Here is a 15,153-nt window from a genome sequence, read left to right as displayed (position 1 = left end):
GACATCTCGGATGTCCTGGTATGGAACATCTCATCCTGGGCGTAGATGCGGCGTAGACGGAGGAATTGGGGATAGAGTAGGAGATAGTCTTTGCAGGAAGCAGGGTGGGAAGAGGTATAGTCGCGATAGTTGTGGGAGTCAGTGGGTTTGTAATAGACGTCAGTTGATAATCTATCTCCTGTGATGGAGGTGGTGAGATCAAGAAAGGGGAGGGAGGTGTCGGAGATGGTCCAAGTGAATTTGAGGGCAGGATGGAAATTGGTGGTGGTTGATGGTCAGTGAGTTCTGCATGGGTGCAGGAGGTAGCACTGATGCAGTCATCAATGTAGCGGAGGTAGAGTTTGGGGATAGGGCCAGTGTACACCTGGAACAGGGATTGGTCAACGTACCATACAAAGAGGCAGGCATAGATGGGGCCCATGCGAGAGCCCATAGCTATGCCTTGGACTTGGAGGAAGTGGAGGAGTCGAAGGAGAAGTTGTTGAGGGTGAGGACTTACTTAGGGAGAGTGTTGGTCGAGGGAAATTGGCTGGTTTATCCAATCTCTCTCGTTGCTGAAACCCTCTAACCCAGGCAGCATTCTGGTAAACCTCCTCTGCACCCTCTCCAAAGCCTCCACATCCTTCCTGGTGACCAGAGCTTCATGCAATACTCCAAATGCACCCTAACCTCTCTCTAACTTCTCTCTAAAGGACTCTCTCTAACTTCTACAGGTGCACAGTAGAGAGCATGCTGACCGGTTGCATCGTGGCTTGGTTCGGCAACTTGAGCGCCCAGGAGTGGAAAAGACTACAAAAAGTAGTAACCACTGCCCAGTCCATCATTGGCTCTGACCTCCCTACCATCGAAGGGATTTATCACAGTCGCTGCCTCAAAAAGGCTGGCAGCATCATCAAGGACCCACACCATCCTGGCCACACACTCATCTCCCCATTGCCTTCAGGTAGCAGGTACAGGAGCCTGAAGACTGCAACATCCAGGTTCAGAAATAGCTACTTCCCCACAGCCATCAGGCTATTAAACCTGGCTCGGACAAAACTCTGAACATTAATAGCCAATAATCTGTTTATTTGCACTTTATCTGCTTATTTATTGATGTGTATATATTTATATAATGGTATATGGACTCACTGATATGTTCTGTATTCATGCCTACTATATTCTGTTGTGCTGAAGCAAAGCACGTGAAGAATAATACATTAATAATACAAGAATAAAATAGCTGAGAGCCTGTCCCATGAGATTTATTTCTTCTATTTTTGCATATTAAAAATAGTTTAATCATTCTTTTCTGACATCCATTCATCAAAGGATTTAGCATTTGGGTTTAACTTCAATGTTGGGTCCTTGTTGCGAGCAGGTAGTTTCATATCAAGCTGGAATATCCTGGCAAGTTCTTGTGCTCCAGAAAATTCAGTTTTGCATAATCTTCAACTGATATCTGAAATAATAATGGAAATGCATCATCCCCTCCAAGCCCATATAAATATTCCCATCCAAGATATACTGTGCCACTACTAATTTAACACTGCAACTGGAGACGCAAGAAACCATGATGTTGGAATCTTGAGCAAAACAGTGCTGGAGGACCTCAGTGGGCCAGGCTGGATCTGTGGATGGAATAGATAGACAATGATTTGGGTCGAGATGTGTAGGAAGGAACTACAGATGCTGGTTTAAATCGAAGGTAGACACAAAATGCTGGAGTAAGTCAGCGGGCCAGGTAGCATCTCTGGAGAGAAGGAACGGGGTACTGATTGGAGATGATCAGCCATGATCATATTGAATGGTGGTGCTGGCTTGTAGGGCCGAATGGCCTACTCCTGCACCGATTGTCTATTGTCTATTGAATGGGTGACATTTCGGGTCAAGATCTTCTTCAGGCTGACAACTAGAAATGAGATTGGGGTTGGGCAAAGCCAGGCAAGTGATAGATAGATATAGGTGAAGGGTGAATAACAGATGGGTGGAGTTAGTGACAAAGGCTAGTGGTGAAATGGAGACAGAGGGTGTTAGACAACAAAAGAAGAGTACAAGTGAAATGTGAAGCCAGAGGGAGGAATATGCGTGGAAATGGACAGAGGGGAGGGGAAAGAGGGAAATAGGGGACTCGGGAATGGGAATTACAAAGCAGGGAACCCTAACAAGCAAACAAGTCTGAAGAAGGGTTTCGGCCCGAAACGTTGCCTTTTTCCTTCGCTCCATAGAAGCTGCTGCACCCGCTGAGTTTCTCCAGCATTGTTGTGTCCAGCATCTGCAGTTCCTTCTTAAACCCTAACAAGCATGGTTGGTTGGGGATTGGGGTTGAGGATCAAAGTGAAATACTCTAGTAGTCGGGAGCAATAGTTGAAAAATACAAAATGATTCTGATCATGGAAAGCCGGCCACAGCATCTGAAGAAGGATCCAGACCCAAACATCTGTCCAATTCCCTCCAGAGATGCTGCCTGACCTGCTGAGTTCCACCAGCAGCTTCAATGTTTGCTCAATGTTCCAGCACCTGCAGTTTCCTGTATCTCTAACCACCGGAGAGCACATCAGAAAGGCAATTTCAGCCACTCTGAGAATGATGGGTCAGGAGGGGGGAGGGTGATTCTTCACGATTATTTGCCGTTCAGCTATGGTCATAACTTCTCAGGTGAAGGAGCCATTCGATGTAGAACGTGGATAATGTCTAGGCTCCAGCCTACAGGTAGCGGCACATAGTTATCAGGTATTGGCCATACCAGTCATCTCCTTTGCGGAGAGGAGAGGAGAGGAGAGGGACGTTGGTTCGCGGGAACTGCTCCAGTACATCGAGCGCACGGGCCGACCGGACTTTGAACTTTGAATAGACAATAGACCACAGACAATAGGTGCAGGAGTAGGCCATTTGGCCCTTCGAGCCAGCACCGTCATTCAATGTGATCATAGCTGATCAACCCCAATCAGTACCCCATTCCTGACGAGGAAACACTTTTTCTCTCACAGAGTGGTGAGTCTGTGGAATTCTCTGCCTCAGAGAGCGGTGGAGGCAGGTTCTCTGGATGCTTTCAAGAGAGAGCTAGATAGGGCTCTTAAAAATAGCAGAGTCAGGGGATACGGGGAGAAGGCATGAACGGGGTACTGATTGGGGATGATCAGCCATGATCACATTGAATGGCGGTGCTGGCTTGAAGGGCCGAATGGCCTACTCCTGCACCTATTGTCTATTGTCTAATAAAGGTGCAAATAACCCAAGGGCAGGAAGTAGGCCCAAGTTTGTTCCTTCGAACCATCAACATGCAACATACTCCTGCGCCTATTGTCTATTGCCACTTTGCCCCTTGTGCCAACTCTGCCATTTAATAGGCCTCGCAGGTGGGAGGTGGAGACTATGGAGTTCGCGGCTGGGGCCTGGGTCAATGGAGTTCACGGCTGGGGCCTGGGTCAATGGAGTCCGCGGCTGGAGCCTGGGTCTATGGAGCCTGTGGCTGGGGCCTGTGTCTATGGAGCCTGTGGCTGGGGCCTGGGTCTATGGAGCCTGTGGCTGGGGCCTGTGTCTATGGAGCCGGTGGCTGGGGCCTGGGTCATTGAAGGAACAAAGGAGGACTCGGCGTGGGGGGACAGCCATGAGTGGGGGAGGGGCGTGGTGGGGGGGGGGGGGGGGGATTTGTAACTTTGTAAGCACCCTTTATGGGCGACTATTTGCATACCAAGGTACGCAAGCAAAGAATTTCACTGTGATTTGTCACATGTAATAAAATATTCATTTCAATTCAATTCACAGCTTATCTGACTAACTACAACTTACTACTTGTAAGAAGTGTTTACTTTCTTGTTCATATTAATCTATTGATTTCTGCCTTAAAATACACAAGGCCCTGCTTCCACTGTTCTTTGAGGAAGACAATTCCAGAGACTCACAATGGTCTGAGTGAAAAAAATCACCTAATCTCTGTTTAAATGGGCAAATCATTATTTATCGCCAGATTGCAAAGGGATTACAAAAGGACATATTATTTCCACATTTACGCTGTTATGGCACCTCAGGGTCTGATATGTTTCAATCATGTACCCTCTCCAGCAGATACAAGATACAATTCCGGGTGCTTATCTTGTAAGCTATCTCTAAACTGCATTCAACATCTGAACATCCTTTCTTTAATAAAGAGACCAACACTGTTCACAACATTGCACTGCTTAATTTCCCTACTTTTGTATTCAATTCCCCATACTAAAGAATAACATTTCTCATTTATCTGTTGGGCGTGCATATTCTCCTTTTTTATAAATCATGCACTTAGAACCCTCAAAATCTCAGAGCTCTGCAAACTCTAGCCATTGAGATAATTAGCTTTTTTGTTGTTGAAATGGACAATGTCATATTTTTCCACATTGCACTCGACTTGTGAGATCTTTACCCACTCATTGACCTTGCTGTGTTATCCTCTTCACAACCCTGCAATGTAATCTCATACCTTGCATCCTCCACACAATGTACTTATCAGCAAATTTAGCAATCTATCTATCTTTGCTGCTGCCCTCATCCAAGTCATCAGTCAAACAGATCGAATTTAAGAAGAATCTACCACTGTGATCAAAATTCCCAAACAAACAAGCCCACAAGATTTGACAGAACAACCTAGCACAATAAATATAAATGTAATGTGTAGGAAGGAACTGCAGATGCTGGTTTACACAGAAGACAGACACAAAATGCTGGAGGAACTCAGCGGGACAGGCCGTATCTCTGGAGAGAAGGAATAGGTGATGTTTCGGGTCGAGACCTTTCTTCAGACTGAGAGTCAGGGGAGACGGAAACAAGAGATATAGACGGTGATATAGAACAAATGAATGAACGAAATGCAAAAAAATAATGATGATAAAGGAAACAGGCTGTGGCCTAGGTGCAAACGAATACAAATAATGAGGATGGGTGACGTTTCAGGTCGAGAACCTTCTTCAGATTGAGTCTTCTCGACCCGAAACGTCACCCATTCCTTCTCTCCAGAGACGCTGTCTGCCCCGCTGAGTTACTCCGGCATTTTGTGTCTATCTTAAATGTAAACATAAACAGCACTGAGTTGTTCATTTCTCAACAATCAGACCTTGCCACTAGGTTGCAGTTTGAGCACTCTGATCTAGGTGTTACTTATTACCGCTAACTTATTACCGCTAAGGAAGGAATTAAACTAACCTTGGAGTCTTTGATGGTTTTTCCAGTATGTTGTCAACCGTACGCTTGTCAGTACTGAGGCCTGTCTCTTTCCCAGCATGCACTTTGAGGTTTTTCAAGATGGCCCCCACAACCTCACCCAAGTCTCGGACCGACACCCCATCGAGTGGAAGTCCCTCCATCGCAATATCTGGGAAGATATTTTATTACTCGGATGGATGAATTGAAAACAAATTCAAATATTTCACAGCTGCAAGGCAAGTGAAAGATCTTTATATGTGTAGTTACAGTAAAAGGATTGTCAAACTGGGACGAATTAGAGACCAAAATGTAGATGTGCAGATAACGGGAGCAGGCATAACTTGGGTGCGAAATGAGCACTTTGCATTCAGTTTATCAAGAAGCAGCAATGGTAAATAATAAGGTTACTTGAATACCAGATGAGGTAGTTATGGATTAAAAAGGAAATATGTGGTGTTGTCGATCGCAAGAAGGGTTGATATGATATCAGCGTGATATTAATCAGCACGAAAGTTGTGCAGAGCAATAGCAGATAGAATTTAACGTTGACAAGTACAAGATGATGAATGTTGGAAGTTCAAATAAGGGTAGAACATAGAGGAAATGGTTGGACCCGAGGGAGTGTTGTTGGATATAGGGTGGTGAAGAAAACACATTGGATGTTAGCCTTCATCAGACATGGCATAGAACATAGTTTTTAGTTTAGTTTAGAGATACAGCGCGAAAACAGGCCCTTCGGCCCACCAAGTCCGCGCCGACCAGCGATGCCCGCACACTTATGCTATCCCACACACTCTTGGGACAATTTACCAAGCCAACTAACCTTCAAACCTGTACGTCTTTGGAATGTGGGAGGAAATCAGAGCACCCGGAGAAAACCCACGCAGGTCATGGTGAAAAGGTACAAACTCCGTACAGACAGCACCAGTAGTCAGGATCGAACCCGGGTCTCTGGCACTGTAAGGCAGCAACTCTACCGCTGTGCCATCATGTTACCCCCTATATAATATAATAAGAGTTGGGATTTCATGTTATAACTTTATAAAAGGTTGGTTAAGGCTACACCTGGAGAATTGTGCAAAGTTGAGGTCACCACAATACAGGAAGGATGTGATTGTGCTGGAGAGAGTGCAGAGAGACTTGCCAGGATGTTGACTCGATTGGAACACCAGTTATAAGGAGATAATACATAGGCTGGGTTTATTTTCCTCGGAGCAAGAACCTGATAAATGTTTATGAAATGATACGGTAGCTGGTAAAAATCTTTGTCCCTTTGTGGGGTATCTAAGACTCGTTAGGCATGAGATAAAAATTAGGAGGTTTAGATGGGATTTGTGAGGGATTTTTCTTTTCATAAACAGAGTGGTTGGAATCTAGAACTGGAGCATTGATGAAGGCAGGTGCTTTAGAGGCATTGAGACAAGCATTTGAATGTCCATGGAAGGTAGACACAAAATGCTGGAGTAACTCAGCGGGACAGGCAGCATATCTGGAGGGAAGGAACGGGTGACATGGATGACGTGGACATGGTGGGCCGAAAGGCCTGTTTTGTACTGAATGAGTCTGGGATACGAGAAATGCCTGTAGTACATAAAACGTACAATTCATACTTTGAAGGCAAGCAAACCAATGCCTTTTTTACATCTTTATCTACATATGCTGCCACCTTCAGTGAGCTATGAACTTGGACTCCATGATCCCTCTGCATATTAATTCTGTTCATGGTCTTGCCATTAACTGTATACTTTCCCCTTACATTCAACCTCCCAAAGTGCAACACCTCACACTTTCTTGCGTTAAACTCCACCTGCCATTTCTCCGCCCATTTCTTCAGCTGATGTATATCCCGCTGCATCTTCTGACAGCATTCCTCACTGTCCGCAACTCCTCCAATTTTGGGGTGGTCAGAAAACTTACGCACCGACTCATCTGCATTTACGTCACAAGCTGCAGAGGTCCCAGCACAGAGTTCCACTGGTCACACACCTCCAGCCACAATACCTACCTTCCATTACAACTCTCCGCCTTCTATGAATAAGACAGTTCTGAACCAGCAGAACCAGATTTAAGTTGAAGATAGACACAAAATGCTGGAGTAACTCAGCGGGTCAGGCAGCAACTCTGGAGAAAAGGAGTAGGAGACATTTTGGGTTGAGACCCTTCTTCAGAGTCACGGGAAAGGGAAACGAGAGATATAGATGGTGATGTAGAGAGATATTGAACAAATAAATGAAAGATATGCAAAAAAGTAACGATGATAAAGGGAAACAGGCCATTGTTAGCTGTTTGCTGGGGGAGAACGAGTACAGACAATGAGATGCAACAAGCCAACTTTGATGCTGGTCCAACTCTGGTGAGACAGGGGTGGAGAGAGAGAGGATGCAAGGGTTACTTGTAGTTAGAGAAGTCAATATTCATACCTCTGGGCTGTGAGCTGCCCAAGCGAAATATGAGATGCTGCTCCTCCAATTTGGATTTGGCCTCACTCTGGCGATGGAGGAGGCCATTGTTGGTTGGCTTAAGTAAAGGGATGTAAATAATGTTTAACGTAATGAATGGTCAGGGTTTGGAACACACCTAATGGAATGAACAGTCCTAATTCAATTTAGTCTTCAACGGCACTCAAATTCACTTGGACCATCTCTGACATCTCCCTACCATTTCTAGATCTCACCATCTCCATCACAGGTAACAGAGTACTGACCGACATCTACTACAAACCTACTGACTCCCACAGCTATCTTGATTACACTTCTTCCCACCCTGCTTCCTCAAAAGACTCTATCCCCTACTCCCAATTCCTCGGTCTACGCCGCATCTGCGCCCAGGGTGATGTTTTCCATACGAGGGCATCAGAGATGTCCTCATTCTTTAGGGAACGGGGTTCCCCTCTTCCATTATAGATGAGGCTCTCACTAGGGTCTCCTCGATATCCCGCAGCTCCGCTCTTGCTCCCCCTCCCCCCATTCATGACAAGGACAGAGTCCCCCTTGTCCTCACCTTCCACCCATCAGCTGTCGCATACAGCATATAATCCTCCCACATTTCCGCCACCTCCAACGGGATCCCACTACTGGCCACATCTTCCCATCTCCACCCCTTTCTGATTTCCACAGAGACCGTTCCCTCTGTAACTCCCAAACCATCCCCTCCCCAGGTACTTTCCCCTGCAACCACAGGAGATGCAACACCTGTCCCTTTACCTCCCCCCTCGACTCCATCCAAGGACCCAAACAGTCTTTCCAGGTGAGGCAGGGGTTCACTTGCACCTCCTCCAACCTCATTTACTGTATCCGCTGTTCCAGGTGTCAACTTCTCTACATCGGCGAGACCAAGCTCAGACTCGGCGATCGTTTTGCTGAACACCTCCGCTCAGTCCGTCTTAACCAAGCTGATCTCCCGGTGACTCAGCACTTCAACTCCCCTCCCATTCCCAATCTGACCTTTCTGTCCTGGGCCTCCTCCATTGTCAGAGTGAGGCCCAGCACAAATTGGAGGAACAGCACCTCATATTTCGCTTGGGTAGTTTACACCCCAGCGGTATGAACATTGACTGTTCTAACTTGAGATAGCCCTTGCTTTCTCTCTCCATCCCTGTCATGATGATGAGTCATGATAATTATATGCAAATAACATGACCTTTGTATCAGCTGACTTGGAGGTCAGACCGCATGTGCGGTGTGTAAGTCACGGCAGGAGGCCATGGCCTGGTGAGATAATAAATACGGAGACCAAGGAATGTAACCTGTAAATATAGTGTCAGTATCATTATTATTCCGCATCTGAGGTGAAGATGTGACGATCCCCACCCCCTTCCCAGTTCTCCCACCAATCTCCGACTACATTCTATCTTTGTCCCGCCCCCTCCCCCGACATCAGTCTGAAGAAGGGTCTTGACCCGAAACGTCGCCAATTCCTTGTCTCTATAGATGTTGCCTCACCCGCTGAGTTACTCCAGCATTTTGTGTCTACCAGTTTTATTTCTCTTGCCTCAGAGAAAAATAAATGAGCCGGGGATCTTGCCTCTGATTGCTCGTTAATTTCTCCCAAAGGAACATTTGTGGCTACCTGATTCCAGCAGGGCTGACTGAAGAGTAAGCATCCTGAATAAAGTGGGTCATCAACATACATTGCCTGGATCAGCACATAGAGAGCACCACTTACTGGAACGATATTGCCTCTCTTTGGTCACGTGGGAAGGAAACTAGATGAACAAATTAAACCAGACTTTATATTTTCTTTATGTCCAGATCCGAAAAGGGTATCAATGTACAATTATCAACACATACCAACACATTTCCCTGTACGAAATCCCATCAACCATGTCACAGCCCTCCTGCCCAACCGATCAAGATCCTGCTACAATTTTTGACGTCTGCAAACTTGCTATCCATGCCATGCACATTCTCATTCAAACAATTGATATAGATGACAAACAGGCGGCGAACCCTGAGGCAAACCACTAGTCACAGGCCTCCAGTCTGAGAAGCAAACTTCCACCATCACCCTCTGCTGCCTTCCATGAAGCCAATTTTCTATCCATTCAGCTATCTCTTCCTGAATCCCATGCGATCTAACCTTCCAGAGCAGCCTACAATGTGAAACTTTGATACATAATAGAACAGTGATCTATTATAGAACAGTATTCTATTATGCATAATGGAAGCATTGTTATAACAATTATAAAGAACAGCCAGCCGTTGTGGTACGTAGGTCTCTGAGAGTGGCAACACAGGTCGGACTACAGCACACTGGAGGAACAGCACCTCATATTTCTCTTCGGAAGCTTACAAGCCAACGGCATCAACATTGAGTTTCAGGTATCTAATCCATAAAAATCCCTCTCCCTTTCCTACCCTTTCCTCTCCCCCCCTATCCCTGTGCCCCACCTGGATGTGCACCCATTTCTCCCTTCCCCCAGTCCCCTTCCACCTCTATTCCCTCCTCTGGCTCCACATATCTTGTCTTTATCTCTGGCTTGTATCTAACCATCTGCCAATCGAACCCCCTTCCGCATGTGTCCACCTGTCACTTGCCAGGCTTTGTCCCGGCCCTGTCTCTCTTTCAGCTTGTTCCCCCTCCTACAATCAGTCTGAAGAAGGTTCTCAACCTAAAATGTCACCTATAAAATGTTCTCCAGAATTCTCCAGGGCAGTACGGTGGTGCAGTGGTAGAGTTGATGCCTTACAGCGCTTGCAGCGCCAGAGACCTGGGTTCCATCCTGACTATGGGGGCTGTCTGTACGGAGTTTGTACGTTCTCCCCGTGACCGCAAGGGTTTTCTCCGAGTTCTTCAGTTCCCTCCTACATTCCAAAGAATAGACAATAGACAATAGACAATAGGTGCAGGAGTAGGCCATTCGGCCCTTCGAGCCATTCACTGTGATCATGGCTGATCATCCACAATCAGTACCCCGTTCGTGCCTTCTCATATCCCCTGGCTCCGCTATATTTAAGAGGTCTATCTAACTCTCTCTTGAAAGCATCCAGAGAATTGGCCTCCACTGTCTTCTGAGGCAGAGAATTCCACAGATTCACAACTCTCTGGGTGAAATTTTTTTTCCTCATCTCCGTTCTAAATGGCCTACCCCTTATTCTTAAACTGTGGCCCTTGGTTCTGGACTCCCCCAACATTGGGAACATGGTTCCTGCCTCTAGCGTGTCCAATCCCTTAATTATCTTATATGTTTCAATAAGATCCCCTCTTAACTGACTTGGTATAAGTGTAAAATTGTCCCTAGTGTGCGTAGGATAGTGTTATTGTGCGGGGATTGCTGGTCGGTGCGGACTCGGTGGGGCGAAGGGCCTGTTTCCGTGCTGTATCTCTAAACTAAACTTAACTATAAAATGGGTGCATGATATGCTGAGGCACTCCACCACGTGTCTTCTAAGTAGGTGTGTGGGATGCCTACCTCACTCGCCAAGGCGTTGAACATTGGCATTCACAAATGGAGTATGGAGTAGCAGAAATGGTTGGTTAGGCCTTGCTTGGGGTATTGTGTGCAGTACTGGTTACAGCACCACGTGATGGATGTAATTAAACTGGAGTGAGAGGCAGAAAAGATTCAGAATAACGACAAACACCAATTGCTGGAGTAACTCAGCGGCTCAGGCAGTATCTCTGACGAGAAGGAATGAGTGACCTTGCAGCTCGAGACCTTTCTTCAGACTGAGAGTCAGGGGAGAGGGAGACAGAGATATGGAAGGTGAGGTGTGAAAACGAGACATCAAAGGGGACAAAGTTCAAGAAAAATGTAGAATAGATGATTGTTGGCTGAGGGGAATGTGACAACGAGGCATACAATCAGTAACATTCAATCAGGGATACTCAGACTGGTCAGAGAACTAGGAAGGGGAGGGATGGAGAAAGAGGGAAAGTAAGGGTTACTTGAAGTTAGCGAAGTCAATATTCAGAAGAATGTTGCCTGGATTGGACATCTCGAGTTATGAGGAGATTGGATGGGCTGGGACAGTTGGCTTTGGAGCAAAGGACGCTGAGGAGTTTATGAAATCATGAGGTGTATAAATAGGATAGATAGCCACAATCCTTTTCCAAGGGTATCTTGATTGGAAAGGAGAGATAGATTTGGGCCAAACACAAGCAAATGGGATTAGCGTGGAAAGGCATTAGAAGGTGCATGGGCAAGATGGCTGGTTTCCGTGCTGTATAACTGTGCATCTATATGTTGTCGAAGGACATCTTAGACTTTGCATCAACCTACCCAGAACATAGTCATCCTTGTTTAAGAAGGAACTGCAGATGCTGGAAAATCGAAGGTAGACAAAAATGCTGGAGAAACTCAGCGGGTGAGGCAGCATCAATGGAGCGAAGGAAATAGGCAACGTTTCGGGCCGAAACCCTTCTTCTGTCAACCTTGCCCGTTTTAACAGGTTTAAAGACATTGAGAAAATTAACTGCTATTCTAATGCTTGTGATGGGAGCACCATGTTCCCTGAAATAATCTTCTTTCTCTCCTTTCCCATCAAAATGTGGCACCTCCAGCTTGCCTTTGGTCAGCTTTGTCACATTCTCCAGCCCACTGAATACAATGTGCTTCACACCAAGTTTCCCGGAAATGTTAGCAACTCTCTTCCCCGATGAAGAAAATAGCAAAATATTAAAGTATCAAAAAAAGGCACAGAGCGCTGGAGTAACTCAGCGGATCAGACAGCGTCTCGAGAGAATGCGGATAGATGACGGTCCAGGTCAGGATGCTTCTTCAGATCGATTGTTGTGGTGAGGGGGGTAAGAAAGCTGGAAGAGGGGGGGAGTTGAGGCAAGGTTCGGCAAGTGATCGGTGGATACATGTGAAGGTGTTTTTTTCATTGTCAGATGGTTGGTCACAGGCCAGAGACCAAAAGTGTGAGATAAGGAGATAGAGGATAGAAGAAGCACAAATTGTGAAGCCAGAGGAAGGAATATGAATGGAAAATTAAAACACTCACCTCTATCCACCTATTATTTGCCAGGTTGTATTATTTGCCAGGCTTTGCCCTGCTACTCGTATCTTCCAGCTTCCCCCACCCCTCCAACACGTCTGAAGAAGGAACCCGACCCAAAATATCACATCCATATTCTCCAGAGATGTTAGCTGGCCAGCTGAGTTACTCCAGCACTTTGTGTCTTTTTGCGTAAACCAGCATCTGCAGTTCCTTTTCTCTAGAAATTCCCGATTCATATTTTTTCAAGTCTGATTCAATCCTTGTCGCAATATATTTTTAAAATCTCAAATTTTTTTGTTTCCTGCAAAAATGTTATTAGTTTGGCTCAGCTAGCATCATATGTAAAATATTACATTTGCTTTGTAGTGAGCTTCCGTTTCTGATGGAGACAGCATGCCATACACTGAGGATTTTCATACACAAAGTGAGGGGGATAATCAGAGGCCATTATTTAACCAAACTTCCGAGTAGGCGCCTGACTCCTGCCCACTGGAATCCACTCCTGTAATGTAACAGACCATGTCAGCTAACATGGAGCTGGCAGCTAAATTAGCAGCTCAGCATCCAAACTGTTTGAAAACAAGTAGGTGATGTTTTAGAACATGTTCCTAAACAATTCTGGTAATGTCTGGGTTTGCTGAGCAAAACACTGCAATAGTTGGGTGGGCCACCCGCCTGTCGCATGTAGTGCACAACTGGTCAATAACTGGCTGACACGAGGGGGTATGGTACTGTCTGAATGGATGGGAAACGTCATAAGTGTCAGCGCCCTTCCAGGGGAGAGAACCTCAGCCTTGGACCATGTACGAACGGTTCCGGTTGATCAACAACAGGATACAATCCAGGGGCCTGCTCCGCTGTGTACTCGGGGCTGGCGAGTGCATATGCGGATGCCTTTCAATTAAATATTTGGTGCCCACTCTATGTCCATTCCCTGTCCATTCGTCTCTCCCTCTCAGGAGCTGTCTCAGGCTGAATGAGACCATTTTCAATCACTGACTATGAAAAGAGTTTCGCACCAAATGCTTACGGCTTTATTAAGACCACCTATTTCCTTCTGCACAGCAATGTCTGACCCTATCCCTGCTTCATAAAGTCATAAGTGATAGGAGTAGAATTAGGCCCATCAAGTCTACTCCGCCATTCAAACATGGCTGATCTATCTCTCCCTCCTAACCCCATTCTCCTGCCTTCTGACACCCGTACTAATCAAGAATATATCTATCTCTGCCTTAAAAATATCAACTGACTTGGCCTGCACAGCCTTCTGTGGCAAATAATTCCACAGATTCACCACCCTCTGACTAAAGACATTCCTCCTCATCTCCTTCCTAAAAGAACAACCTTTAATTCTATGATCTCTAGTCCTAGACTCTCCTATTAGTGGAAACATCCTCTCCACACCCACTCTATCCAAGCCTTTCACGATTCTATATGTTTCAATGTGGTCCCCTTTCATTCTTCTAAACTCCAGCGAGTACAGGCCCAGTGCCAACAAACGCTCATCATAGGTTAACCCACTCATTCCTGGGATCATTCTTGTAAACCTCCTCTGGACTTTCACCAGAGCCAGCACATGCTTGCTCTGATATGGTGCCAAAAATTGCTCACAATATTCCAAATGTGGCCTGACCAACGCCTTATAGAGCCTCAGCATAATATCCCCGTTTCTGTATACAAGCCCCCCTCCTTGGTTATTCACACCCCCCACCCCCTCCCCCTCACGGCTTATTCAGACCCCCCTGCCCCCTTCGTGTTATTCATGATTAAAGTTTCAAAAAAAGGCAAAACCACATTTTATAACACCTGCTTTCAGTGAGGTCACAATGCCCCCCCCCCCCCCAAACGGTACAGTGAATCAGAATATTCCACCACCTTCCAGTGACATCAGGGCCTCATTTCAAAAACAGCTTCATCAGCTCCGCAACGCACACCGTTGGGGGAACACACCCAGCAGGTCTGCACTTAGTTTAGTTAAATATAAAATATCGTAAAGCGGCAATATAGAACAGTATGTCGCAAAGAGAAATTCAGTTTTTATTTTTAGGCAGCAGAATGCATGCAAGATTTAATTTCATGTGAAATAATATCCAAACTGCAGCCATTCAGTGCAGACAACAGCCTGTATGGTTAACACATGAACGGAACTATTCCCGAGCATCTTGCAGCCAGCGGATTTAAGTTGCATGCGCTCGAGTGGGAGAAGAGAAATGCTTGGAAATCATGATGGACACAAAATGTTGGAATGGGTCGAGACCCTTCTTGGAAATCAGTATCAGTATCAGTATATCTTTATTGTCATTTTCCTGAGTACTCACATACCCAGAGGAAACAAAGAAACGTTGCTCAACCAGTGTTCATTCAGTGTGCAGTACAAATAACAACAAATAACTAGAAATAAAAAACATATATCATGAACAAATTAAATTAAACACTCTACTCTCTACTAAACATCAACAGGCGTTCCGATCGACAGCTGCTGCAGTGTGTCCAGGTTGATGGTTGGTGCGCGATACTTTGGCAGGGGGCTAAGTCCGTTTATCAGTCTTATAGC

General features: G+C 45.8%; 1 protein-coding gene across 1 annotated transcript; it reads right to left on the bottom strand.

The window, feature by feature from the left end:
- Window positions 1-1,277: 1,277 nt before the first annotated feature.
- On the bottom strand, window positions 1,278-13,120 carry LOC116975670 (nmrA-like family domain-containing protein 1). The gene is made up of 4 exons (XM_033024996.1): window positions 13,061-13,120; window positions 12,036-12,246; window positions 5,158-5,326; window positions 1,278-1,386 (listed from the first exon to the last, which is right to left on the bottom strand). The coding sequence occupies exons 1-4, from the start codon at window positions 13,118-13,120 to the stop codon at window positions 1,278-1,280; spliced, it is 549 nt and encodes a 182-aa protein (XP_032880887.1).
- Window positions 13,121-15,153: the final 2,033 nt, after the last annotated feature.

Source organism: Amblyraja radiata, chromosome 7 (genome assembly GCF_010909765.2).
Source record: "Amblyraja radiata isolate CabotCenter1 chromosome 7, sAmbRad1.1.pri, whole genome shotgun sequence".
Lineage (NCBI taxonomy): Eukaryota > Metazoa > Chordata > Chondrichthyes > Rajiformes > Rajidae > Amblyraja > Amblyraja radiata.
This window is presented reverse-complemented; position numbering and strand designations above follow the sequence as displayed.